At 48.9% G+C, this 27182-nt stretch overlaps 13 protein-coding genes and 2 non-coding genes across 15 annotated transcripts; 8 read left to right on the plus strand and 7 right to left on the minus strand.

Annotated features, from left to right (window-relative positions):
• The first annotated feature begins 127 nt into the window (after positions 1-127).
• On the plus strand, positions 128-1077 carry BABINDRAFT_163748 (putative monooxygenase). Its single transcript, XM_019130075.1, has one exon. It carries the CDS (start codon positions 190-192, stop codon positions 895-897), a length of 708 nt encoding a protein of 235 aa, XP_018982577.1. The 5' UTR covers positions 128-189; the 3' UTR covers positions 898-1077.
• Positions 1078-1358: 281 nt separating this feature from the next.
• BABINDRAFT_163749 (CGR1 family protein) lies at positions 1359-1882 on the plus strand. The gene has a single exon (XM_019130076.1). It carries the CDS (start codon positions 1406-1408, stop codon positions 1790-1792), a length of 387 nt encoding a protein of 128 aa, XP_018982578.1. The 5' UTR covers positions 1359-1405; the 3' UTR covers positions 1793-1882.
• Positions 1883-2000: 118 nt separating this feature from the next.
• On the minus strand, positions 2001-2725 carry BABINDRAFT_103990 (uncharacterized protein). Its single transcript, XM_019126733.1, has 2 exons — positions 2627-2725; positions 2001-2564 (listed from the first exon to the last, which is right to left on the minus strand). Exons 1-2 carry the CDS (start codon positions 2689-2691, stop codon positions 2210-2212), a joined length of 420 nt encoding a protein of 139 aa, XP_018982579.1. The 5' UTR covers positions 2692-2725; the 3' UTR covers positions 2001-2209.
• A 1059-nt stretch (positions 2726-3784) lies between these two features.
• POL3 (DNA-directed DNA polymerase delta) lies at positions 3785-6889 on the minus strand (the record flags this gene model as incomplete). Its single annotated transcript, XM_019132052.1, has 1 exon — positions 3785-6889. The coding sequence occupies one exon, from the start codon at positions 6887-6889 to the stop codon at positions 3785-3787; it is 3105 nt and encodes a 1034-aa protein (XP_018982580.1).
• Positions 6890-7621: 732 nt separating this feature from the next.
• NIK1 (Nik1p) lies at positions 7622-11413 on the minus strand. The gene has a single exon (XM_019130077.1). It carries the CDS (start codon positions 11221-11223, stop codon positions 7780-7782), a length of 3444 nt encoding a protein of 1147 aa, XP_018982581.1. The 5' UTR covers positions 11224-11413; the 3' UTR covers positions 7622-7779.
• Positions 11414-13615: 2202 nt separating this feature from the next.
• KAR2 (Hsp70 family ATPase) lies at positions 13616-15646 on the plus strand (the record flags this gene model as incomplete). The annotated part of the gene is made up of 2 exons (XM_019130928.1): positions 13616-13634; positions 13710-15646. 2 exons carry the CDS (start codon positions 13616-13618, stop codon positions 15644-15646), a joined length of 1956 nt encoding a protein of 651 aa, XP_018982582.1.
• Positions 15647-15715: 69 nt separating this feature from the next.
• On the plus strand, positions 15716-16028 carry BABINDRAFT_163753 (uncharacterized protein). The gene has a single exon (XM_019130078.1). The coding sequence runs from the start codon at positions 15805-15807 to the stop codon at positions 16015-16017; it is 213 nt and encodes a 70-aa protein (XP_018982583.1). The 5' UTR covers positions 15716-15804; the 3' UTR covers positions 16018-16028.
• Positions 16029-16117: 89 nt separating this feature from the next.
• Positions 16118-18710, plus strand: BABINDRAFT_163755 (glutamine-dependent NAD(+) synthetase). The gene has a single exon (XM_019130079.1). The coding sequence runs from the start codon at positions 16319-16321 to the stop codon at positions 18461-18463; it is 2145 nt and encodes a 714-aa protein (XP_018982584.1). The 5' UTR covers positions 16118-16318; the 3' UTR covers positions 18464-18710.
• Positions 18711-19279: 569 nt separating this feature from the next.
• HOF1 (formin-binding protein) lies at positions 19280-21319 on the plus strand. The gene has a single exon (XM_019130080.1). It carries the CDS (start codon positions 19310-19312, stop codon positions 21227-21229), a length of 1920 nt encoding a protein of 639 aa, XP_018982585.1. The 5' UTR covers positions 19280-19309; the 3' UTR covers positions 21230-21319.
• A 776-nt stretch (positions 21320-22095) lies between these two features.
• BABINDRAFT_17878 (flavin-linked sulfhydryl oxidase) lies at positions 22096-22449 on the plus strand (the record flags this gene model as incomplete). The annotated part of the gene is made up of 1 exon (XM_019131070.1): positions 22096-22449. A coding segment is annotated over one exon (354 nt), but the record flags the coding sequence as incomplete, so codon positions are not given.
• Positions 22450-22671: 222 nt separating this feature from the next.
• Positions 22672-23250, minus strand: STE18 (Ste18p). Its single transcript, XM_019126738.1, has 2 exons — positions 22980-23250; positions 22672-22936 (listed from the first exon to the last, which is right to left on the minus strand). Exons 1-2 carry the CDS (start codon positions 23129-23131, stop codon positions 22780-22782), a joined length of 309 nt encoding a protein of 102 aa, XP_018982587.1. The 5' UTR covers positions 23132-23250; the 3' UTR covers positions 22672-22779.
• A 119-nt stretch (positions 23251-23369) lies between these two features.
• Positions 23370-24344, minus strand: HLJ1 (type I HSP40 co-chaperone; the record flags this gene model as incomplete). The annotated part of the gene is made up of 1 exon (XM_019126734.1): positions 23370-24344. One exon carries the CDS (start codon positions 24342-24344, stop codon positions 23370-23372), a length of 975 nt encoding a protein of 324 aa, XP_018982588.1.
• A 350-nt stretch (positions 24345-24694) lies between these two features.
• On the minus strand, positions 24695-24766 carry BABINDRAFT_t361. The gene has a single exon. It is a non-coding gene; the product is annotated as a tRNA-Pro (tRNA).
• An 832-nt stretch (positions 24767-25598) lies between these two features.
• Positions 25599-25681, plus strand: BABINDRAFT_t360. Its single transcript has one exon. It is a non-coding gene; the product is annotated as a tRNA-Lys (tRNA).
• Positions 25682-25723: 42 nt separating this feature from the next.
• FAD3 (Fad3p) lies at positions 25724-27182 on the minus strand (the record flags this gene model as incomplete). Its single annotated transcript, XM_019131159.1, has 2 exons — positions 25724-27108; positions 27166-27182. The coding sequence occupies 2 exons, from the start codon at positions 27180-27182 to the stop codon at positions 25905-25907; spliced, it is 1221 nt and encodes a 406-aa protein (XP_018982589.1). The 3' UTR covers positions 25724-25904.

Here is a 27182-nt window from a genome sequence, read left to right on the forward strand (position 1 = left end):
TTGAGTTATGTTTAGTCTAAAAGTAGCTGACGGGGACTGTTAGGTCCAATGCAGGAGCTCGTTTAGAGAAGTGTACAGGAGACAATCCCTTGACGTAGCCCCTAATCGTACCTTTGACCTTTCAAAGGGACGTTGATGCTGACATCTACGGTATTTAGGCGTTTTACGGTTTCATATTCCACCGCTAGCATGTTATCTAAATCAGCTAAGACCGTTGTCCGGACCCGTTTCCCAGTCAGAGCCCTTGCCACACCAGCTGAGAGCAACACCACTTCACATGCCCCTCAGTTGAAGTACCAGCCGTTGTCGAAAGCCCAGAAGGCGTTTTTGGAAAGAGTTGTTCGTGTAGACCAAGCTGGTGAGCTTGGAGCGAACTACATCTACGCAGGCCAATATTTTGTGTTGGCTAACAGATATCCTCATTTGAAGCCGGTGTTGAAGCATATGTGGGAACAGGAAATCCACCACCACGATACCTTCAACCAGCTCCAGACGGCTAAGAGAGTGAGACCCTCTATCATGACACCATTCTGGAAGGTGGGTGCCTTTGGGATTGGTCTTTCTACCGCGTCCCTCAGCAAGGAGGCAGCCATGGCATGCACCGTTGCCGTTGAAACCGTCATTGGTGGCCACTATAACGAGCAGTTGCGCGTCTTGATGAATCAGTTCAGCATTGGTGCTGTGGATGCGGAAACCGGCGAGGTGATCGCTAACCCCCCAGTGTCTCCGGAAATTGCCAGTTTGAAGGAGACGGTGAAGCAGTTCAGAGACGAAGAATTAGAGCATTTGGATACTGCACTTGAACACGATGCTGAAAAGGCTGTTCCATATATGTTATTGACTGAGGCTATCAAAGCTACGTGCAAGGTGGCCATTTGGACCGCCGAGAGAATCTAGACCCGAATCTATTGCATTGTATATATCCAGAATCAAACTAACGAATAATATTAATACACAGATATATACCTGGCATAACTGATGTTTCTAGGCTAACGGTATTGTGGATTCCTTTGCCGATCGGGCATCCTTGAGCTCTTCCGGCATTCCAGTATGATGCCAGCATGGGAAATCAGAAAAGCCTGTTGAAATAACCATAAATTGGTAAAATACTGTAGCTACGAAAAGATGACTTTATAGTTTTCCCAGATTTAAATCCCTTTCAGGGATCGATAGGTTGGCATTTCTATAATTATGCCAATATACTGAGACTACACTCCTCTCAACCGTGCTATCGCTATATCCTACGGCTTAATATCTTGTGCTTAAGCCTTTCAAGCGGGTAACCTCATCACCGGATATGCACGACAATTTTTTTTTCCCTCTGCGTTTCGGTATCTATTTCAATAAGTAGTCCCCTCGTTAGACCATCCGTTCGGATTCCTGAAACACCCGGATATTATTCACAATGCAACCAATACACACAAAGAAGGTTGAATCGACCATCTACACGGACCCAGCCGCCGCCAAAGACCTCGGTGAGGGCAGCAGAGTCAACGGTAAAGACTGGAAGATCAAGAAGGATGCTTTCCGTATCAAGAGATTAGGTGTCAAGAACACTTGGGCTAAGAAGGAAGAGCAGAGAATCAAAGAACAGGCTACCAAAGACAAGTTGAGGGAGATGAAGGAGGAGAAGGAGTCCGAGCGCAAGAGTCGTATCGAAGCCATCAAGAAGAAGAAGGAAGCCCAGACCGAGAAGGAGAGATACGAGAGAATCGCCGCCAAGATGCACGCCAAGAAGGTTGAGAGATTGAGAAAGAAGGAGAAGAGAAACAAGTTGCTCAAGGAGCGTTAAACTCGCACCTATAGCGTCTGGTAGACTCTGCCAAACATTAATGTTAGCACCTCGCTCGTTTCGCGGAGCAGAAACCTGCTACTGGTAAGGTGGGATCAGGAGAATACTCCCCTCTCTGTATAATAGTTATGTATATGAATAATAAGGCTTTGCATCTTATGAGGATAAATAACTGTCAAGGTCTAGAAAAAGAAGAATGACGTCGCTGGCGGAACCATGTATATCTTGAAATGTGAATGTCAATCTTCAGTAATAGCCAATGGCTTAAACAACAGTCTATCTGCTCAGGGAAAATGAACACGTAGGCTTGAGCTACTTGATAGAACCGGAGATACCAATACCGCTGTTTTATCTCAGAGAGATTCTCTAGAAATCTACCTTTACCACCTGGGAGAAGATCGTGTCTGTGGGTTTGTTCTAGATTCGCCCAGGTCCCGTCACGCCTACAAGGAAGTCAGATTGTGCACTGATTCTTAAAGAACCCTTGTGGTAGTCCTCCAAACCCACAACTCCGCTCATACTCGTGGTGAATCCAGTAATGGACGTAGCCACCTTTTGCTTCCCGTCCCATGGAGTGCGGATAATGCAACTTGGAGTCCCGGGTGTCTCGATAAGCTGGAGGATGTCCACAGGGATTGATTCACCAACAAGCCCGTGGAACCTTTTCAAGGCTGACAGGAGGTATGTTTTCCATGTGAGGTGATCAAGAACCACGGAAGGGGTGGTGTTGTCTGGATTTGACCGATTTTGTACAATGGCAGGGTCAACGATTCTAGATAGGGGACGTTAGGTTCACACCTTTGGTAGTTTTAGCAAAAACAGGTTTTCACTTACAGTTCAAGCTTGAAGTAGTACCATTCGGGGTGTTGGATGTCAAACTGATACTCTATTTCGGACATTTTGACGTACTATCAAGGGTTAAAGATGAGAACAATTAGTGGTTAGTCATGGCTCTCATTCATAGACAAATGGTTTTTTCATAATCCTGTACAGAACCATAAAGACCGGCTAAACGGCCTACCCATAATTAGTATCTCCTGTCTGACCTATGTTATAGAAGGCTTAAATAGGGAAACTATGGGCCAGAAAATTGTCCACGTTACCGCCAATCCTCAAGCCTTCCGAGGTGCTTCTTGAAGTTGATTCCCGGCTTTTGCGTATACGACCGACTGGAAATGAGTTTTGGCGTTGCAGGCTTGAGAGTTTGATATTCCTATGTGTCTGGCAGAAAATCCTTGACAGTTAGAGTAAATAGGATTAGGAGGTATCAGAAGCCCCGCTAGAATTCGTGTCTGCCTAAACATACATGTATATGATGGTACAGTCATCGTAGGATCCATGTTGGGTAACGTTAACGCGAACTCGTGTTCCAAAAATGAGGGGGGTAGTCATGAGTAATTATTTATCGGAGCTCCACAAAACAGAACAACGATGAAGGGCATGAGCATTACTTAGGATCAAGAAAAAAACGGTTAGCCACAAAGCTGGAACAATTCAATTGACAGCTTGAGCTTCCTCACTCCCGTTATTGCTTTGACAGCCCACGCCATGATAGGTGAAGGTGAGATATGGAAGAGGGCTCAGATGGAAGGGCTCAGATGAATGAGTACTTGGCCAAGCTATTAAATCGAAAACTGGTTGTGCAAGCGATTGGTAAATGTATTCGTAACCAGTTGAAGAATTTGACAGGAAATAACAATCGCGGTCCGTCGTTCTACCAGTATTAGGCGTTTTACTACACCGTACCTAGGCGCCACCCCTGTAACACCATCGCATCAGGAAAATTATCCAGGGAAAGGAGGACCTATGACTAAAAGACACAACCCTCAAGCGTTAAGAGTCGTTGGTAAATTTGTCTGAAAATGAAGAGACTTTCGCATCTATGCAATTCACCCTCTCTAGACCTTGATTACCACGGAGAGTTTGTAGGTTCGACCTTTATTCAATATCGTAAGACCTTCTAAAATATCATCCATTAATAAATATTCACACTCACCACAAGGTGTCTGCCCACTTCTGCAAATCCTTCGCCAGGGTGCTGGCATCCAACTGGGCCTTCTTGCGCATGTAAAAGATCGGACAATCCTTATTGGAACACAACACATCTTGGTGTAAGGATCCCTGACATCTCTGACATTCGGTCCAGAGACGCGAAAACTTGGTTTCCAAGTTGTTCATATTGGCCAACGCCTCACTGTAATACTCACCGGCCTTTGGTAAACAGTTCTGGCATAACAACCCGCTGGTGTCCGAGTCAGACAACGGGGTCTTACAGCTCTTGCACGTCTCGGTTTTCTTGGCAAAGCGCATCAAACCACCCATCTTTGCGGGGGCAGCCATCTTGATGACACGGGTGTGGGTACCGTGAAGCAACTCCTTTGCGCGCTTCTCTCCCAATATGGGCTCGAAAATACGCATCAACGGGTTGGCCAACTGGTTCTCCAAGTAGTACTTGGTGTCAATCGGAAGAGCATGCTCTAACACGTACAACGGGTCTTCAGACTTTTCCCAGTTCTTGTCGCCAGCCGTCTTGATGATAACATAGGCCACACGGTCACCCAAGGCAGGAGCGGACCCCGCGTCACGCTTTCTCATTCTCTCTGCCAACTCGACATGGGCCTGCTTGCCGGCGTAGTCAACCTTGGAATAGGCCTTTGTAATGACTAGCTGGGACAAATCGACTCGGTTCTGCAACAAATCGGCAATGGTTTTCTTAACAAAGCGCTCTGCCCCCGTGACGTCTCGCTCCTGCAAGATGAACTCCAACACACGGGTGATAACGTTCTGCACCAAGCGACAGTTGTCTCTTCTGACGGTCTCGATCCCCTTAGTGTCCATCTTGTCATATTTCTTGGTGTTTGTCCAGTACAAACCGGCGTACCGCTTCTTGTTGATCAACAAGTACGGGAAATACACCTTCTCAAACTCCAATTTGATGGGCGTAATAAACTTTGTCGAGACGTACTTCGCGGCCTCCTCACCCATCTCCATGCACGTTTTCAAGTCGTCATGGCCGAACTTGACCATGACGGAATCAGTGTCACCGTAAATGACCTGGGCGTCGTATGTGTATCCGTTTTTGATGGAATACCGCTCCTCAACCTCGTTCTTTGTTTTCTCAATCATCACTCTGCCGAAGGCGGTAGTGGAGGAGGAGATGGCCAAGCACGGAAGCTTCCCAACGGTGGCACCGGTGAAACCATAAACCGAGTTGGCAGAGATCTTCAATGCGAGCTGTCTCCCGTTTAACACATCCTTTTTGAACGGGTCCGTCTCCTTCTTCAAGTCCTGCTTGGCTTTCTTTCTCGCACCCAACAACTCGGTTAAGATGGTTGGCAAGATACCCTGGCGCTTGTGCGGCTTCACGAAACAGTCCCCATTAGGGCTCAAAGTGTAGTCATCACCTTCCTTCAAGTTGAGCCGGTCAATCGTGGGCTTATTCAACAACGTAGTGTAGCACAAGTTGTGGGCCATCATGATGGACGGATACAACGACGCGAAATCCAACGTTGCGATCGGCACGTCGTAGTAACCTCTGATCGGCTCGATGACCGTGGCACCCTCGTACTCCTCGTTCCCCCCCTCCTGCTTCAAGTTTGGAATCACAATGTCCAACTCAAGGCACTTGCGGAAGAGCTGGGAAATAACCTTGATCTGCTGCCCTCTGGTGAGCAAGAAGGAGAACGGAATACCGGTTACTCTCGCCATTTCGGTGTAGTTCACCAAACACATGAGCTTCTCGAGCAACCGCAACGGGAGGTAGGCATCCTTCAAGCAATACACCGCTAATCGTCTTCTGGTCTCACTGTTACCGTTCTGTAAGTCTGTGATAATCGAGTGCTGTACATCCTCTTTCTGCTCGCCCAAGAAATGCGCCGACACCGAGTTCAACGTGTACGACCGCAACTTGTACTCTCTCTGGATAAACTGCAATAAATCCAACTGCATGCGCCCTTCGATGTTGATCACTTTCGACTCTCTCGTCCCGTAGGCCTTGGAGGAAAACACGCTGTCTTTCGCCTCCTGTTTCACGTTTTTGAGCCGCCCAAAGTACGGAAAGTTCTTGACTCCCAAGTGCCGGGCCCTATCGAGAAGATACGGCAAATCGAAGTTGGCAGTGTTATAGCCGATGATGACGTCAGGATCCGCGCGCACGATAAAGTCGCACCACGCCATCAACATATCGCGCTCGTCCTGGTGTTCAAAGATCTGCGACCCCACTATCGGGGAGCACGTATCGACGGTAAAGACATTGCGGATGAACGGCTTAGAGGAACCGCTGACCGACACCACATTGGCAATCTGGATAACGGGGTCGTACTGGGGTTCAGGGAAGATCCCCTTGCGCCCGGCACACTCAATGTCAAACGACAAGATTCGCAACGGCGCGGTCTTCAACCACTCGCCATCTGGTTGGTGGCTGACCAATTTGGAAAAGTGAATATCGGCCTCGATCTGGCAGTGCGAGACCTTGGCAGCCTCAGGAATCACCTCGTACTCACCCTTAGGCATCGTCACCCACGACATTCCCGTGATCTTGGTGTCTACCATCATTCTCAACAAGTACTGGAGGTTGTCGTAGGTCATGCAGTTGGGCGGGAACAAGTTCTGGAAGTGAATCTCACCTCGTTCGAACCCAGCCCTGACCTTGGCGATGCACTTGGGATTGTCCACAATTACCTTGAGGAATGGAGTCTTCACATTATCGTTAAACCCCCAGATGCTTTCCTTCTGATGCATCTCCACACCGTGGATCCCCACGTAGTTGTTCTTGAGATACGCCACGAACGCCGGGAGGAGGTCGTTGTGAAAGCTGCGCGGCGCCGGGACGTACAAATAGTGCATAAATCCGGTGACATTGCACAAGATCGAGTGGCCCTCCGGTGTCACGCCAAAGAATCTGATCCCCGATGCGGCACCAATAGTAGTCTCTTCTGCATCCAATTGCTGGAAGTGCACGTCGGTGGTGCGCGGATCGAAGTCTAATGGCAACGAGGGTCTTTCCCAGGTTTGGTCCTCCGACGAGGATTTGTGTGGGGTTGCCTGGCTCATGTCGATCAAATCTTGCTCAAACTTCGAGGCCTCCGTAGCCGCCATCGCGGTCGCTGCCTTGGAGGACAATTCACCATTCGCGTCGACCTTCACTTCGAACTTTACTCGTTTGCCGTCAGACAGCGCGGCATCTGCGGATCGTTTAGGGGAAGGCATAGCTGGGAAATACGTATATAGAAGAAGTGGTTCGGGCGGCAAAGTGCTATAAAAAGTTGCGTTCCTGATCTAGCAAACTGTGACGCGTAATTTTAAGCGCGTTTCTTATGTAAGCAGAAAAGTGGCGAAGACGCATGGGGTATTGCTGCGTTATAGATCGATAAATGGGAAACATAGAAAGTAGGAGCTTGGGAGAAATTCTAGAACTCATAGAACTACCAAAATATGTCTTGGGGGAATACATGATTTTTCATGGGAGAGAGTGCTAAAGCAATGCCATCCTTGGATGTAAAATTTGTGAAAGAAACGAGAAACGCACGGCTTACGGATGGGGAATACAAGGCATGGCTCAGAAAACCTTGCTGCTCATCGAATAGATCAAAGCCCAATGGCAACGGGGGTCTTTCCTAGGTCTGGTCCTCCGACAAGGTATTCGTTGCATTTAAATCGCAACACTTGCTTTCTTCCGCTAAACCAGGGAATATGCGTAGAGATGGCAATGACAGGCCCTTAAACAGTTCATGAATGGCCGGAGTTGATGTATTTCAATGAGATAATTCCGGTTGACCCATATCTACAACTAAGGAATAATAAATATAATCATGAAGTCATCGTACGATGAACGCTGCCAGAGTAGTTTTTTTTTTGTAACGCACCGTTGCAGTATTCCATTGGATATAAAATAGAGCCCTAACCTTACAACCACTAAAAATATAATACATTCACAAAGAAACAGAAAAAATAAAAGTACGCTATATGGCTAATAGAAAGCTTCGGCGTTAATGGTGCCTATCAGAGCTCTCATCTTTATCATCGGATCTAGGCCGTTTCAAGACCGGGGAAGGTTCACTGGAACTAGCCAAGGTTTGCAAGCTACTCTCTGTGATGGATCTCTGAGAGAGAGCCAACTTTGGTCTTTCAGGGTTTGGAGTGCCGATAAGGGACTTTGCCCCTTTAAGAAGTCTCTCACCATCGGGGGAAACTCTGATAGCTCCATTGGTGCCTGAAATCTCTTGCAGGAGACCCACCAATCCTGCAAGATTGCTCTTGATCGATTCTCCTAGCCGCACGAGGGCGTCAGTGTCCAGCTTTAACGAGGAGGTAGTGGGGGTGTTGGAATCGGAGGACGAACGGTGGGCAAAGCTAGTCCCCGTAGGGTTCACAGCTTCTTTGGTCATAGCGGTCGCAAACGAAGAGTTCCGTTGGTTGTCACGAGACAAGTCCTTGAGCTGATTAAAGTTGTGGATACACTTGCTGATGGTCTGGACAAGCAATTTTGGCTTCAACGGCTTTGACAAGTATTCGTCCATTTGGGCCCTCAAGCAGCGCTCGCGATCACCAATCATGGCGTGGGCGGTCAAAGCGATGATCGGAGTGCGGAAACTCATAGGATCGATTGGGTTCGACTCTTTCTCCCATTCACGGATGTTGGCAGTCGCTTCAAACCCACCCATAATAGGCATCTGTACATCCATCAAGATCACGTCGTAATGGTTCTTTTTGATGGCCTTGAACGCCTCCAACCCGTTCTCCACCACCTCCACCTTGTGGCCAAACTTCTCCAAAATGCGCACTGCTAACTTTTGGTTCACCAAGTTATCTTCCGCCAATAAAATCTTGTAGGAGGTGGAGCCATCGTTGCTCTGAGAGATGGACCTGGACTCTAACGCAGGGATGAGGGCGCCTGCCAAATCACAGACGGAGCACGGGGTGTTACCGTACGAGGAGATACCCAAATCGATACACAATCTCATGTTTAAGGAGGGGATCGAGGGGTGGAGCAACACAAGCGGGATATACTTCACTTCCGGCAACAACCGCAAATTTTCAGCCGTGAGGAGAGAGTCGACAATAATTATGTCGTACTTATCCGGGTCGGACAAGTTCGCCTCTTCTATGCTTCTGACAATATCTGGCTTCAATTCCAACTCGAGGATACCCTGGTGGATAATCTGGAGATCAGACTCAGAGTGCTCACTGGCGATGAACAAAATGTTGTGGTTCTTGAACGGCCTGAGGCTGTTGGCGTGGCGGGTCAAGTCGTTAGGGGCAGGCGCCACCAAAATGGAGAAATCAAAGTGGGAGCCGACCCCATACTCAGAGGCGACCCAGATCTCACCACCCATTAATTGAATCAACTGCTTGGAGATGGACAACCCCAAGCCCGTCCCGCCAAACTTTCGGGTGGTGCTACCATCGGCCTGGCAGAATGTGTCAAAGATAAGCCCCAACTTGTCCTTCTCAATACCAATCCCCGTATCAGCCACAAAAATCTCTAAGAACATCTCGTTATCGGGAATGTCAGCGTGCTCCTTGCGCCTCGACTTTTTCACGGTCACGGTAACCTTCCCGGTCTTGGTAAACTTGATCGCGTTACCAGCCAAGTTGAGGATCACTTGTCTCAACCGAAAGGAGTCCCCGATAAGATTGTCCGGGAAGGAGTTGTCCGTCCGGTACACCAAATCCAAGTTCTTCTCGATCGCCTTGACGGCAAGCGTCTTCAAGGCAGCAAATACCGTGCCTCGCAAGCTGAAGTCAATCTGCTCCACCGTCATTCGGTTCGCCTCGATCTTGGAGATATCCAAGATATCGTCAATGATGGTTAACAAGGAGTTTGCCAAGTTATGCACAATCGACAACATCTCTCGCTGGTACTGGGTGAGCTCGGTATCTAGCGATAACTGGGTCATCCCGATAATACCGTTCAAGGGGGTACGAATCTCGTGCGACATGTTGGCGAGAAACTCTGACTTTGCGCTGTTGGCCAACTCAGCCGCCTCTCTGGCGGCGGTGTTACGCTGGATGGATTCTCTCAAATTCAACACCATCTGGTTAATCTTTGTCTTTAACGCATCCATTTCACCGGATGCCTCGACGGTAATGAATCTGGTAAAGTCCCCGTCTGTGGCTGCTGCCGTAATCTGGGCAAAGGCTCTGACCTGGGACGTAAGGTTCGCGGCCATGGTGTTGACATTGGTGGTGATCTCCTTCCACAACCCGTCCACATCGCTGACCTGGGCCTGGACACCCAACTTACCATCGATCCCGACATCCTTGGCCACACGCGTCACTTCCCGCGCAAAAACCTGCAAGGAGTCCACCATCTTGTTGATGGTGTCCTTCAACTCCAAGATCTCTCCCCTGGCGATGACGTCAATCTTCTGGGACAAGTCACCGTGCGCGACGGCAGTGGTGACGGTGGCGATGGCTCTGACCTGGTTTGTCAAGTTGGCAGCCATGTTGTTGACGTTCTCAGTGACGGCCTTCCAAGCACCCTCGACACCCTCGACGTTGGCCTGACCGCCTAGAATCCCCTCCGTTCCGACTTCTCTCGCCAAGGTTGTCACCTCGCTGGCAAAGTTTTGCAATCGGTCCACCATCTGGTTGATGGTTAATTTCAAATCAAGGATCTCACCCTTACAGTCTGCCGTGACCTTTTTCGACAAGTCACCCTTGGCGACGGCGGTGGTGACGTTGGCAATATTTCTCACCTGGTTAGTCAAGTTCAGCGCCATGGCGTTGACATTGTCCGTCAACTCCTTCCAGATACCCTCCACGTTGTTAATTTGCGCCTGGCCCCCTAGCTGGCCATCCACACCGGTTTCACGGGCTACTCTCGTGACTTCAAAAGCAAAGGTTCGTAACTGGTCCACCATGGTATTGATCGTACCCTGGAGCTGCAAAATCTCGCCTTGGGCGTGTACATTAATCTTTCGTGACAAGTCGCCCTTCGCGACGGCCTCGGTGACGTCGGCGATTTCTCTGACCTGGTTCGTCAAGTTAAGCGCCATAATATTGACATTGTCGGTTAAGGAGCGCCAAATACCCACGGAGCCCGCGTTCTTGGCCTGCCCACCGAGCTCACCGTTAGCCACCTCCGTGGCCACCTTGGTAACCTCACTGGCAAAGGTCTGAAGCTGGTCCATCATGGTGTTGATGGTGATTTTAACTTTGAGAATCTCGGGATCGCTTTCGACCGGATGGATCTCCACCTTTTTCGACAAGTCTCCCATAGCGACGCTGATCACAACCGTTCCGATCTCACTTAGCGCCTGTTTAAACGCCTTGTTAGCATTTTCCGCGTGGAGGAGGCCATTTTCAAGCTGCACCTGGTTATCTGACTGGGTGGTATAGGATCTGAGGAGGTCTTCTCTAATGGAAGCCCCGTGGAGTTCAAAGAGGTGCGGATCCTGAAGGATCGATAACACATCTGGAGCAGACATGGTTATATAAGTCTGTGCTAGTATTGCTGTTAGCGGTGTTTTGTTGTTGTAAGTGTAGTTAAAGGTGTTTTGCGAGGCAGAGAGGTTGTGGTCAAAAACCTGTCGAGATATAGTCTCCTTATAGTTAAATGTTCGTAGTCTGGCGGCTGCACTATCCGTGCGGCTGTTCTCTCACAAATCTGCATGCTGGTTTCACAGGAGTCTAAATTGCTGCCACGGCAACCACGAAGGGCCGATTTACAACACCAGGTACAAGAAATAAAATCTATCCGATTACCCGCAGACCCTTGGAAAAGATTGTGACCATCCAGGATACGGTAGTATCATGTGAGATGTGCGTGATGTGTGCACCCGTCTTTGAGAGCTGTTGTCACTCAGATATATTACTGGCTATCAAACAATGCTGCCCTTACCAAGCACGTGCGTTTGTATAAAATCCTGTACCATAGAAGGGAAAGGACCTCTCAGAAACGAGGAGCTTTTGCAGGAGGCGGTCATTCTAATAATAGGTGTGAACCGCCGCGTGAAATTGAGTTTCCTTGACGTCATATTCGGATGGCCGGTCTTGCTTATTTCATGTATGCGGCATCAAGAAGAAAACAAAATGCACATGTGCGGAGTCGTACTGATTTTTGGCAGGGATTGTGTCTGATCATCGGTTACATTATAGATACACACTTACTGTTGATTAGTGTATGGTCTAATTTTGATGGCACACGAGGTGAGAGCGCATCAGTTGACGCCTCGTAGTATAGCGTTCCATTTTGGGGGTGTTAGGATACTTTAGTCCTTTGCGCGTATCATATATTTCCTTGGTATCATTCGCTGGCCCTACCATCTTGCTGTATATAGAAAGGGCCACTTCCTTGATGACCCCGATGGGGAAAGTAGCACCTGCGGGGAAACGCTGCTCACGACCCCAGTATATAGCTAGACGAGGTCCCTTTTACTAGCATTATGAAACATCTTATCAAGCGTATTTTGTTGATTTAACACATTATGTTGGTGAAAGTGATATAACTAGATGGGGGTATCATCATGTCGACATCTGTCATTTTGTCGAATGCTTAGACACGTGAATGTTGTCGATCGTATATGGCTATCATAAATGTACAAACAATTAAACCCTGATGCAGGTTTAGAAGCCTGAAATACCAGTCAGGCAATAGCTGACATATCTAGGTACCGTTGTAATAAAACTAGGGTACAGTGTGCGTCGTAGTATTGTGAATAGTGTTATACGGAGTATCCTACGCTTGGCTTGACGATGCAAGGTGTTCCTCTGTATGGCTCGAACCGGCTCAACGTGGATTGAAATTTGCATAAGATGCGCTTTACCAAATATCTACATTCTTGGCTTGGCCGCATACTGTTAGCTGTTTTCGGAAGAGGCATTACGTGCTACTGAGAAAAGTCAAGTAGAAACTTGATTAGACTAATGCACCACCCTTTTGGACTAAAAAAAAATTATGTGGGGAGGAGAAATCGCTTTCAATCAGATGCCGGTTCAGAAAAAGGTGCGCATATACACCGTCCAACACAGAGAGAGTAATGAAAATTTCCAAACGTTCTGCGAGTCAAGGTGAGATACCACTGTGGGCACGAGCACAGTATGCCGTTGATCCTAACCATATCTTGCCAACAGCCGCACGAAGCCTTTCTGTGGGATCAACCGTTATTAACACATTTTCGATGTGATGGGTTTATGGAACAGAGATCACGGACTGGTGATAACTCTGGCCCCCTTGGTCGCAAGCCGCTACACGAAATTTCTGGTTACAATATTGTAATAGCTACCTTTACACCCTACAGGGCTTATATCACACTTCACTCGGTACTTTTATCGCAGGATTATGTGGAACGGCCGAGTATTTACCGCGACTTCTAAACGTTTCGTTTAGTATTTTAACTAGGAAAATCCGCATGGTTTCGACCTGGGAGCTTCATCTCGCTTGGGATTCCAGGCACCTTAAACTAACACTGATATGGCTTGGAAATATTTAGAAACGGGCTAGGCAGACGTTCGCCACGCCACCAATTAATGCACGTTCCTGACTCGAGTCCCACAATGCGCTACGTGGCACTAGCGCACAGAGTTAAGCATATTCAAACACCAGAGATCCGATCACGTGGCCTCACTCCACACCCGCTTGTTCTGGCAACTTCTACGCGATCGACCACGTCACTCGAAACGTTGCATCTTGGCGTCTCTTCACTTTTGCAGCGACACGCCCTATGATGCGCTGGCGTAAGCGCCGAATATATATACCAGCAGGTGTCCTTCCACAGTCGAACCCTTTTTTTTTGGGTTCTCTTTTTCTTCATTCCATTTTTTCCTTCTCACATCTTAAACACAATCCGCTACAGCTTCTGCTATCTGTAATTGTTTATCATGTTATCCACAAACAAGCGTACCAGCTGGTTCTCGCTTGCCGCGTTCCTCTACGCCTTCTTGTTGATTTCCGTGCCACTTTTCTCCCGCCCAGTGCACGGTGATGACTCTACCGATGTCGAGAACTACGGTACTGTCATCGGTATCGATTTGGGTACCACCTACTCCTGTGTCGGTGTCATGAAGGGTGGTAAGGTTGAAATCTTGGCTAACGACCAGGGTAACAGAATCACACCATCCTACGTCGCCTTCACCGAGACCGAAAGACTTGTCGGTGATGCCGCCAAGAACCAGGCCGCTAGCAACCCATTCAACACCGTCTTTGACATCAAGAGATTAATTGGGTTGAAGTGGGACGACAAGACCGTCCAGAAGGACGTCAAGCACTTGCCATTCAAGGTTGCCAAGAAGGACGGAAAGCCGGCCGTCGAGGTTGAGTACCAGGGCGAAACCAAGAACTTTTCTCCAGAGGAAATTTCCGGTATGATCTTGAGTAAGATGAAGAACATTGCCGAAGACTTCTTGGGCAAGAAGGTCACCCACGCCGTCGTTACCGTTCCGGCCTACTTCAACGATGCCCAGAGACAGGCCACCAAGGATGCCGGTACCATTGCCGGGTTGAACGTGTTGAGAATTGTCAACGAGCCTACCGCCGCTGCTATTGCCTACGGTTTGGACCAGACAGAGGGCGAAAAGCAAATCATTGTCTACGATCTCGGTGGTGGTACCTTCGATGTCTCCCTCTTGTCCATTGAGGGTGGTGTCTTTGAGGTCTTGGCCACTGCTGGTGACACCCACTTGGGTGGTGAAGATTTTGATTTCAGAGTCGTCAGACACCTTGTCAAGGTCTTCAAGCGCAAGAACAACGTCGACGTTTCTGACAACGCTAAGGCCATCAGTAAGTTGAAGAGAGAGGTTGAAAAGGCCAAGAGAACCTTGTCTTCCCAGATGTCCACCAGAATCGAGATTGACTCCCTCGTTGAGGGTATCGACTTCTCCGAGACCTTGACTAGAGCCAAGTTTGAGGAAATCAACATTGAGTTGTTCAAGAAGACCCTCAAGCCAGTTGAGCAAGTCTTGAAGGATGCCGGTGTGTCCAAGTCCGAAATCGACGACATTGTGCTTGTCGGTGGATCCACCAGAATTCCAAAAGTCCAGGAGTTGTTGGAAAAGTACTTTGACGGTAAGAAGGCCTCTAAGGGTATTAACCCGGACGAAGCCGTTGCCTACGGTGCTGCGGTTCAGGCTGGTGTCTTGTCTGGTGAAGAAGGGGTTGATGACATTGTCTTGTTGGATGTTAACCCCTTGACCTTGGGGATTGAAACCTCCGGTGGTGTCATGACCACTTTGATCAACAGAAACACCGCCATTCCAACCAAGAAGTCCCAGATCTTCTCTACCGCCGTTGACAACCAGCCAACCGTCTTGATCTCCGTTTACGAGGGTGAAAGAGCCTTGGCCAAGGACAACAACTTGTTGGGTAAGTTTGAATTGACCGGTATTCCACCAGCCCCAAGAGGTGTTCCACAGATTGAGGTCACCTTCAACTTGGATGCCAATGGGATCTTGAAGGTCATGGCCACCGACAAGGGTACTGGTACCACCGAATCCATCACCATCACGAATGACAAGGGCAGATTGTCCAAGGAGGAGATTGCCCGTATGGTTGACGAAGCTGAAAAGTACGCTGCCCAGGACGATGAGTTGAGAGGCAAGATTGAGGCCCGTAATGGGTTGGAGAACTACGCCCACAACTTGAAAAACCAGATCGCTGACGACTCCGCCACCGGCTTGGGCTCCAAGTTGGACGAAGATGACAAGGAAACCTTGGCCGATGCGGTTAAGGACACCTTGGAGTTCTTGGAAGACAACTTTGACTCTGCCACCAAGGAAGAGTTCGAGGAGCAGAAGGAGAAGTTGTCTAAGGTTGCCTACCCAATTACCTCTAAGTTGTACGGTGGCCCTGAAGCCGGTGCTGCCGCCGATGACTCTGACGATGAGGACTTTGACTATGACCACGATGAGTTGTAATTGGAGCAGTCTTAAAATATCTACCTACACTTGTTTTTATACACTAATAAAGAACTAATATTTGCCACTGGCCTGTAGACTGGTAGCCGAGCTTGTACCTGGATTATGGCACCAAACAGCTGTCCGGTTTACTGACGTTCCATTTCCCCCTCGTTGGCATGGGTTTCCTGTCTATGTGTAGCTTGCGTGATGCCGCGCCAACCAGGGTCGTCAAAGTTATTGGAAAGGTACTCATCACGCCGCTGATTTCTACTCTCACGATGAAAGATATCCGTCTGTCCGCGATAAGTAAAATGTTCTATAGGCCACAACTCAGGTTCAAGTGTGTTTCCATTATCCTACCGGTTAAATTGATAGTACCCCCGCGCTAAATCCCTTGGACAAGTCGCGCACGTAGAATATTGAAAATCTACTTCATATTGGAACGTGAATACCCTTAATTTTAGTAAACTTTTTTTTGCCCATTTACTCCCGTCGTTATTTAGCCTTTGACCATCCAATAATTTCTTCCCTGAGCGCTTATCTATAGTGTTACTTTTGCGTCACTTTTTCGCCCTTTCTTTCGCGCTCCTCATACCCGCGTTTTAAATTTGACTCACCTGGTCATCTGTTCTTCCTCGATTGAAGACTGGGACCCATAGCATATCCATCAAATACATCCATTTCTACACTATGGGCCATTACGTAACGTTAGCGGCGTGCAACTTGAACCAATGGGCGCTCGACTTTGAGGGCAACCGCGACCGGATCTTGGAGAGCATCGTACTCGCCAAACAGAAGGGCGCCACCTTGCGAGTGGGACCAGAATTGGAAGTGCCGGGGTACGGCTGCTTGGATCATTTTCTCGAACACGACCTATACCTCCACTGCTGGGAGATGTATGCGACGCTTTTGGCGAACTCTGAAACGCACGGGATCATGTTGGACATCGGGATGCCGGTGCTCCACAAAAACGTGAAGTATAACTGTCGCGTGATCTCGTACGACGGCAAGATCTTGCTTATCCGTCCAAAGCTCTTTCTCGCAAACGACGGCAACTACCGCGAGATGCGCTTCTTCACGCCATGGATGCGGGCGCGGCATGTGGAACGCTACCAGTTGCCACGCGAGATTGCACAGCTCACGGGCCAGCGCACCGTCGACTTTGGGGATGCCGTGATCCGCACGCTCGACACGGTGATCGGTGCCGAAACCTGCGAGGAGTTGTTTACCCCTCAGTCGCCCCACATCGCCATGGCGCTTGACGGCGTGGAGATTTTCACCAACTCGTCCGGCTCGCACCACGAGTTGCGCAAGTTGAACACGCGTCTCGACTTGATTACAAACGCCACCACCAAGTGCGGCGGGGTGTACCTCTATGCGAACCAGAAGGGGTGCGATGGTGACCGTTTGTACTACGACGGTTGCGCCATGATCGTCATCAACGGCAAGGTCGTGGCCCAGGCTTCGCAGTTTTCTTTGGAAGACGTCGAGGTCGTGACCGCCACGGTCGATTTAGAGGACGTCCGCTCCTACAGACACTCCATCGCAAACGGGTTGCAAGCGGTCGCGACGAATGCGAGCTACACGCGGGTTTACGCGGACGTGGAGTTGTCCCCGCACGCGACGTCCTTCGACCCGAAGATTGTGCCGTCAGCACCGCGCGCGATCCGCTACCACTCACCCGAGGAGGAGATTGCGCTTGGCCCTGCATGCTGGTTATGGGACTACTTGAGACGGTGTCGCGCGGCCGGGTTCTTCCTCCCGTTGTCGGGTGGGATTGACTCGTGCGCAACAGCTGTGATTGTGCACTCGATGACGCGCTTGGTTGCACGGGCAGCTGCTGCGGGCAACGCTCAGGTCATTTCGGACGCACGCATGTTGGCCAAGATTGATGACTCCGAACCGGACTGGATCCCGACCGATCCCCAGGATTTTGCTAGCAGGATCTTCCACACCTGTTTCATGGGCACGGAGAACTCGTCGACCGAGACCAGAAGTCGCGCAAAGGAGCTTGCTGCCGTGATTGGTTCCTACCACGTTGATTTCAACATGGACACCCTTGTTTCGGCCGTGGTGAGCTTGTTTGAGGTTGCCACCGGCAAGCGCCCGATCTTCAAGATCTTTGGTGGCTCCCAAACCGAGAACTTGGCGTTGCAGAACATCCAGGCGCGCTTGCGCATGGTATTGGCGTACCTCTTTGCGCAGTTGTTGCCATGGGTACGTGGCCGCGAATACGGCGGGTTGTTGGTTTTGGGCTCGGCTAACGTAGACGAGTGTCTCCGCGGGTACTTGACAAAGTACGACTGCTCGTCTGCAGACATCAACCCGATTGGCGGAATATCCAAGACCGATTTGAAGCGCTTCATCGCGTACGCGGAGACGGAGTTTGAGATGCCGATTTTGCACGACTTTTTGACCGCGACGCCGACCGCAGAGTTAGAGCCGATCACGAAGGACTACGTGCAGAGTGACGAGGTTGACATGGGTATGAGCTACGACGAGTTGTCTATCTTTGGGCGCCTCCGCAAAGTTGACAAGTGCGGGCCGTACTCCATGTTCATAAAGTTGTACCACACATGGGGTGACCGCTTGAGCGCCGAGGAGATTGCCGAGAAAGTCAAGCGCTTCTACTTCTTCTACGCTATCAACCGCCACAAGCAGACCGTGTTGACCCCGTCGTACCACGCCGAGGCGTACTCGCCGGATGACAACCGCTTCGACTTGCGGCCGTTCTTGATCAATCCAAGGTTCCCATGGGCCACCAAGAAGATCGACAAGGTTGTTGCGGAGTTGAAGAAGAGCGAGCCTCAGTTGGTTGACTTGGATATCGAGTAGTTTGTAAGGTTTTCCGTTTATGAAGTTTTGGGGGAGCGTAGGAAGAAGCCTTTAACACGATGTTGCTATTCATCGTGATTGTTAGTTTTATTATATATCACCCGTCTTTTGTGCTTGTCACTTCACCTTGGAGAGCCGCGGTGGGGTTATATCCCAATATCCGTTTATTTCTGGGTGATTCTAGCTTCAGATTATTTTGTATCTGTCTAATTATATGGGTATTCTTTGGGAACAATTATAATTACGTGGAGATTTCCAATATATCACCTGTATTAATAGAGGAAAGCTCCTGCTACAATTTGGCTGTAAGGTTCCTCGGGCACCACACGTCTGTAGACACTTGATCCATGAACAACCTGTAATGTATTTTTTTGAGGTCAAGGATATAGCAATTCCAGCTTGGTGTTTTCTATAATTTTACACTCAGTTTGGGCCGTATGACCCTATTCTGCAATTCGGGTATTAAGGCACTTATATACTGCAGCAACACCCATTATTGTGCGTGTTTAGTGACATCCCTATTGCTTCCTCCAAACCTTTTCATCATATCTCATCTTTATTCTTGATGTACTGGGTTGATATTTATAATCTCCTTCAGACCATACTTCAATTATGCACTGCAGAAAACCAATACTGAATACCCTCTGCGGCTCGTGCGCCATTTGTCTCAGTTGTGCATGCCCAAAAAATCCTGTTTCGGATAAACATAAACACCCTGATCAAGACAGCTAGATGAGGTGCAGCGAAGCCCAAGAAAAGAGCACTGACTCTTAATCCTCAATATTCAAACATCTTTCTTCACACTTACAGTATTCTTTACGCGATATCCCATACACAGATTCCATAATGTCCCAACCGGTATTTGACGGTACCTTTGTCAACAACTTTTGGGGCCAGGAGAACACTGGCTTCGACGTTGTTCAGACACACATGGCCAACGGGGCCACCTCTGTCGACGAGCTCGTGCAATTCTGTAAACACAAGATCCAGCTCGAACAGGAGTACGCGCGCAAGCTCGAGGCCCTTTCCAAACAGATGGTGGGCTCGTGCGAGTCCGGCACTTTGAAGCAGTCAGTCAACGCGCTTCTTCACGAGACGCGCAAAATGTCCGAGTACCACAACCAGCAGGCAAGCCACATCGGCCAAGCTGTGTACGAGCCGTTAAGACGGTTTGCCGACCACTTTTCCGAACAGAAGCGCGCAATCGAACGCAATGTGCGGTTGCTGAAGGAGGAAATGGACCACGCGGACGCTAGCGTCGAAAAGTTGCGCGCGGCGTACGCACACGAGTGTGCCAAGTACAAGGCGTTGCGCGCAGAGACACAATTAGCATTGGGGCGCGAGTTGGAGAAAATCCACGTGAAAATCGGGCGTACCCATGAGGCCATGACCACCCTCGGGCAGAAGTACCATCTCGCAGTCACCCAGGCGGCGCAGCTCCATGACCAGTACGTGTTGAACTGGAAGTTGGCCGCGCGTCGGTTGGAAAGCTTGGAGGGTGAGCGCATCAACGAGGTGCGTAAAAACGTCTGGGAGTACACCAACGCCATTTCAACCAGCTGTGTGAACGACGCGGACTCTGCAGAAGAGGTTCGGACGGTTTTGGAAAAGGTGGATGCCAAGGGCGACGTGTACTCGTTTGTTGAACGCAATCACACGGGTAATCAGATCTTTGACCCCGCGCTGTTTATAGATTACGAAAGGGGCCAGACCGAAACGCCGCGTAACTTTATCTGGGCCAGTTTTGGGGGACAAAGCAAGGAAAGCACCCCTTCTACGTACGAAGAAAGGCCAAAGAGTGTTGCAGCGACGCAACTCTTTGGCGACTCGGGAATGCAGCCGATTTTTGCCCAAAGCAAGGAATCCCCGTCCAGGCTCGCGCCACCAGAAGAACGGGCCTTCTTTGGCCCTGCGGGGTCTAACGTCTCGGATGATCACCGTAGATCCAACATGTCTGACGAAAACCGCCGTTCTCATTATTCTGCTTCTACCTTGTTTGAAAGAGCCAAGTCCCAGTCTGGCTCGGAAGCCTCCGCGTACACCGCCGCATCAGCCTCTTCCAACAAAACATGGTCCTCACCCGACCGCCGGCGCTCGCGTGCGTCGCGCGAACCGGAGTACGCACAGATGCACGCCAAGCCGGTGCCGGTACTCGCACCACCCTCGAAGCCTGTTCCGTTGGTGAAGGACTTTTCTATGAACTTTGACCCGTTGTCCAAGGCATTGGATAGTTTGAACCATGGCGGTAACGGCGATATGAATCAGTTCCGGAAGTCCGTCAGAGCGGCTGAGGCATCAAAATCCGCGCCCGTCACACCATGCTTGGACCGGGCGCGCCCCGCACACATGTATGCACACGAGGCGAGACCCGCCTACTCAGAGGCTGGCCAGGTCAGACCCACTTATTCAAAAACTGACCATGCCCGACCACATAGCACGTATAACGACCTCCCAGCACCGTTTGAATCCCCTGTGAGAACAAAATCCCGAACGAGAAAGTCGTTCCTGAATTTGAACTCTTTTATCGCGCCTGCCGCGCCTACCCCTGAGTACTGTCTGAACGGCGCCAAGGTGGTGACCAAAGCCATTGCAAAGTATCCGTTTCAGGCTGGTGATGAGGAGATCGACGTGAGCATGGAGCGCGGTGACCGCTTGCTTGTTTACGAGATGATGTCTGATAACTGGTTTGGGGTACAAAACTTGCGTACCAGCCAGTGCGGCACTGTCCCGGGAAATTATGTAAAGTATGGAGATAACATCTTCTGATGCGCCGCTGCTGTTTTGGATTGGTAGGTAAGGATTAATGTTGATGATTTTGTAGCTAAATGTAGAATGGCCCGGAAAAAACTCTAGCATGGTATAAAAATTGGTGATAGATACGTTGAGACTCGTCTCAGCCCCTCAATTGGCGTAGGTTACGGAGTGGTGCTGGGCTTTTACATTATAGAATCCTCAATGAGCTTGTCCCGTATCTATCGACAGCCATTATATTATTGTATTTACCTAAATGCCTATAGAGATTATGTCTTATAGTCAGTGCTGACTTCTGGACAAACTTTGCGGCAATTTCGGACAATTGGGGGAGAATATAGCAAGTAGTTCATGCAAAACTGTTGAAAAAATCTGCAAGACCAATCTGCAAGATCAATCTTCAAAATTCCCACCAGTCTTGAAGTGACAGTTTATAATGCTATTTTTATATTGCAGAATATCTGGAAACATTTAGTCATCCTATCCCAAAATCGTGAAACAAGCACATGCATGTGCCCTGGTATCTATTTCCACCCTCAGGCCACATGTGCCATTCGGAGACGCGTCTCCATGGTACGGCACACAGCAACCTCCCAGACCACCTTATTTATCACCTTACAGTTATAACCCAGCTCATTTCGGAAACATAAACTAAACCACACTCGATGATCAAGCCCCTCAGAAAGACTCAAACGTCCTTGATGGCGTTGCTAGCCATGCTACTCATCGTCTACATCTTCACCCAATCCTCGAATTTGGACTCCCCCGACGAGCACCCATTAACCAGTCAGACCCGCAAGGAATCCGTGGTGCTTGCGAAGGATTCCTTAGGCGGGGAAGTCGAGTCCCAGGACTTGTCCTCGTCGGTGAGCATACTATCGGATGAGCCGTTTATGCCAAAGATGGAAAACGCCACCCTTAAGGCTGAACTCGGGCGCGCCTCCTGGAAACTTTTCCACACAATTTTGGCGCGCTATCCGATGGAACCATCTGCCAGCCAGAGACAAATCACCCATGACTACTTGCTTTTGTTTGCTCAAGTCTACCCGTGCGGCGACTGTGCGAGACACTTCAACAAGTTGATCACGCAATACCCGCCACAGCTCACGAACCGTAACACGGCATCGGTATGGGGCTGCGATTTGCACAACAAGGTCAATAAGCGGTTGGAAAAGGAGATGTATGACTGCGCAAACATCCTAGAGGACTATGACTGTGGCTGCGGTGCTGATGAAGCCGACGAGGCGGCAACGGCAGCCAAGAAGATCGTGAAACAAGGGCTGGACTCGGAAACCAAGAATCACTTGAGGGATATAGAGATTAGTGTAGAGGATAAGCAACTTGGTTAGCATGTATATACGATGATACGAACTAGGTAAGGGCTGGTGGACCAACTTTAATGAATAGTGTGAAGAGCCACTGAAAGCTCCGAGAAAGGATACGTGTATAGGAGTGAAGGGATGTAAAACAGCATAGGCCAATCTACTCTCAAATATCAATCATAAATGGCTTAAGTTTATTAAGCAGTTATGGAAATAGGGGGTTGGAGACCGAAACCACAAGCGTTAAACTATTACACAGCACCCAGCTCCCAAATCCTCGCGTCGGCTCTTGCCTCGCTGGGCCAATAATGCCTGATGAAAGTTATTTTGGCTTGGTGGTAGCTGGCCCCAAACTTCAGGTACGAGATAATCTGGCTTTGTTCTGGTGAAATCGATAATGCTAATTTTGTTAGTGATCATTCAGGGCAGAAGGGTATACATACAGTAAGCAGGCATTGGATGCCGTAATTCGCTCCCTTTTCAAATCCGCTCTGAGCCTCTGGTTCAAGTTCAACACTCGCTGCAACCTGATCTCGTTTATTCTTTCCTGAAAGTCAGGGGCAGGGCTGCTTGAAGTCTGAGTGAGATTATCCATGGTTAAGGTGCGGAAATTGAAGAGATAGAATTAAATCGCTAATTTCAGGGTTATAGATTGTTTACGAAACCATCTGTCGAGGTGAAACATTCGTCGGGATGTGCGTCTAAAGTGCAGAAAATCGCATTAGCTTGTGCCTCACGGACATTGGGCCCACTACAGGAATTTACCTCCCAGTTCGATACTATGGTAGAGTGCTAATGACGGTTAAATACAGGCTTGGAAAAGCAAATGTTTGTTACAACAACCCCATCTGTTCCAACTTCATGCAGCTCGGCATCACCATGGCATTCGCCTTATCCAACTTTTCTTGGTCCACAAAAAACCAGCCAGCATGTGCCTGATCAACCATATCCTCCTTGCGCAATCTCTCCATGCGACACTGGCTTCTAACACCCTGAATGTAGGCCGCCTCCACCTTGTTGCTGAACTGGCGGCGCAACTTGGCGTTGTCGGCATAGGCGTCCATCGTGGACTTGCCCACGTAAAATGGTACCTTGTACGTCGGGGTGAGCAGCTCCATGTTGAGCTGGGCAGTGGGGGAGAAGGAGAATGCAGGTAATTTCAGGGTAGAGTCGCCACCTGAAAACAAGTTAGAAAGCAACGGAACGAGAATAAACAAGAGCAACGGAAGGAGCTGTTTAAGTGTGTCAGACAACTCTTGCGGGCGCTGTGGCTGCTGCGGCTGTCTACGACGCTGCTGCTGCTGGAAGCCAAACGGCGAGGCGCCAGCCTGGCCGAACGGTGAACCACCGCCGAACTGGAAGCCGCCACCGTTACCAAATGAGAACGTCTGGGCCCCGCCCTGACCACCGAAGAATAAATTAAAGATATCTTCGTTGAACCCAGCGTCCTGAAACCCTCCGCCGAACTGAGTTTGCCGGCCAGCCCCGCCGCGCTGTCTGAAGTGCTGCGCGAAGTCGTCGCCACCGCCGCCTCGACTATCTGGATCCAGGCCGGTCTGGTCATATATACGTTTCTTATCAGGGTCACTGAGAACCTCGTACGCTTTGGCTGTGAATTTGAAAGCCTCGGCGGCTCGAGGATGGTTGTTCTTATCTGGATGCAACTTGATGGCAAGCTTACGGTACGACTTTTTGATCTCACCTTCAGTGGCGGATCTTTCGATCGCCAAAATCCTGTAGTATTCCAGGGATTTGTAGGATAGGATCTTCTGGATTAAGATCTCCTGGTCTTTGGTGTAGGATGCCATGGCGCTAGTTGTCTGGGGGCTTAGATTTGTTGAGCAAACGGCCTGGTGGCAATATTATTCCTCTTGCTGATGGAATATATAAAGATGGTCAGCTAATGAATCCTATCAAATATAGTTGAGTCCTCGCGCGTACCAGGACCGTATGCCCGCAAGAAAACTTTCCACCTCGATTTTGCCGTATCGTATCGATAGTCACGGCAGTTGCTAGAGAATTCTGTAGAACGGGGGGGGGCACCGTTTCCGTCACGTGAAGGATTGTGCACGTGAGCCTCAACATTCATAAAGTCCGGAAATATATATCGTTTCTCGCCGAACACGAATCTCGATTAATAAGCGTAAGAAAAAGAAACGGGCCGAGCAGGGAATTGAACCCTGGGCCACTCACACCCAAAGCGAGTATCATACCACTAGACCACACGGCCGTTGCTATATGCCTCTAGGTATACTAGCTCATAATATCTGGATGATATTACCTCTTTAACCGATAAAGGGAGTTTTCGGAAAATATTGAGTATGCGGATACGTATAATACACTATAAGCGTATTGTTACTATCCATACATGTTAAAATCTATAGTATATGTAGCTATATGGATTGAGCCATATATATATATATATATATATATTACAATTCAGATTTTAATCTTTAAGCTAAATATGCATATACAGTTAATAACTAGACAATTATACTCAATTGAATCTAGTCCTTTTGATTTTGATTATTTATAATCGATATTGAAGGAGAATACATGCATCAAATAAAACTGCTAAAGTAGTCTTCAAGAGGCTTAAAACTGGCTGAGTTTTCCAACTTAAAAGATAGCCATTAGTCATGTACGGAACCCAAAAAACATAACAATGTCAACATTCTGCTGGAATCTTCCCGACTTTCCTAACGTGTCATCCGGATCAATATTCTATAACAGTTTCCGTGCTTTACTAGTGACTGTCAACTGAGAGATTCCAATGATATACTGAGAGATTCTAATGATATGCTGAGAGATTCCAATGATATGCTGAGAGATTCCAATTGTACGCTTAGAGTCTCCAAAATAAAGGCCACTTTCTGGCTAAAACAAAAACTATATAAAATAGTAATATACTTATAAAAAAGAACTAACTTCGCAAGCAGGCAATCTCCTCGATTTGCAACACCTTGTGTGGGTACATCTACTAGTGGACTAACCCTTATCCCAATCTCTCTAAAATCACCAGGTACGTGAACTTATACTCATTCTCCCACAAAAGTCTTGAAGCCTGGCTAGCTCAATCGGTAGAGCGTGTGACTCTTAGCAGTACGCGATCACAAGGTTGCGGGTTCGACCCCCGCGTCGGGTTCAAGCTTTTTGCCAATCCATCATATAGAGAATATTTTGTGCTGACATTGGGAAGGGGCCTCTACGACGTTGAGGCGACAGATGTGACGCGTGTTTCTATATACAACTATAAGGTTTCTTTCATAAATCTAGATGAACAATACCTAAAAGAGAAAAGAATGATAAATAAAAAGGCGTTGCGAGGAACAACATCAATGTGGGTGCGATGCTGCGTAGCAACACGCCTAATCTCTTGGCTTCACCCCAACACCGTTGACGTTTCTAAACATTAAAACACCCTTGTTGTCTGGGGTGTCTTCAACGAACTGACAGGTACGGGCACATTTCCACAAACTCTTCCACATGTTTTCACCCTCGTACCTGTAGTGCTGGCCCATGACTTTCTGGATCGCGGCAGTGGCTTCTCTGGCACGGTAGAATGGAATACGAGAAACATAGTGGTGCAACACGTGGGTTTCGGCAATGTCGTGGAAGATGTGCTGACCGACGAAACCAAAGTTTCTGTCAATGGTAGCAGCAGCACCACGGGCAAAAGTCCATTGCTCAGCAGTGTAGTGAGGCATGGAGGCGTCGGTGTGCTGCAAGAAGGTGATAAAGACCAACCAGTGGTTCACGTACAAGTATGGGATGAAGTAGGAGGTCACCATGCAGAAGAGACCGTAGGTCTTGTACCACCAGTAAGCCATGGCAACAACGAGCAAGAGACCAATATCAGAGAGAATGACATACCAGTAGTCCTTGGCTTCAAAGATCGGGGAGGTCGGGTGGAAGTGAGACTTTTTCCACCATGGCAAGTTGATCGGTTGACCACTGGCGTTGGTGGACAAGTAAAGCTGCATACCACCGATCTGCTGGAAAAGCAACATACCCATGGTGTAGATTGGAGTATCCTCAACAGCTTCAGCCCACTTGGAGATGCCCTTCGATTCCTTGAACTCCTCGGCGGTGTATGGAACAAACACCATGTCTCTAGTCAAATGGCCAGTAGCCTTGTGGTGCTTGGCATGAGAATACTTCCAAGAAAAGTACGGGACACCGCAGTAAGAGTGCAACACCCAACCGACAAAGTTGTTGACAACTGGGTAGTCAGAGAAGGCGGAGTGGCCACACTCATGGGCCAAGATCCACAAACCAAAACTGAACAAACCGGTGGCGTAGGAATAGAGAGACCAAAGAACACCTCTGGCGTAGTAGTTAGGCACCATTGGGATAAAGTTATAGGCCAAGTACCCCAACGCGACCATGGCGGCAATGTCTCTGGCCACAAAATGCAAGGAGTAGAGCAAGTTACGGTCGTAACAGTGCTTTGGAATAGCAGACAAAATGTCTCCCATACTGTAGTTAGGGACTTCAAACCGGTTACCGTTTAAGTCAGTAGTGGTTATAACCTCTTTAGAGTCGGTGGTCAAAGAGGAGACGTTACCAACTCTGGTGGTCTTTAAGGTGGAGGATTCGTTATCCAAAACGGCGCTGCCGCTGGAAGACACTTGAACGGATGCCAT

This window comes from Babjeviella inositovora (assembly GCF_001661335.1).
Source record: "Babjeviella inositovora NRRL Y-12698 unplaced genomic scaffold BABINscaffold_17, whole genome shotgun sequence".
NCBI classification, from domain to species: Eukaryota; Fungi; Ascomycota; class Pichiomycetes; order Serinales; genus Babjeviella; species Babjeviella inositovora.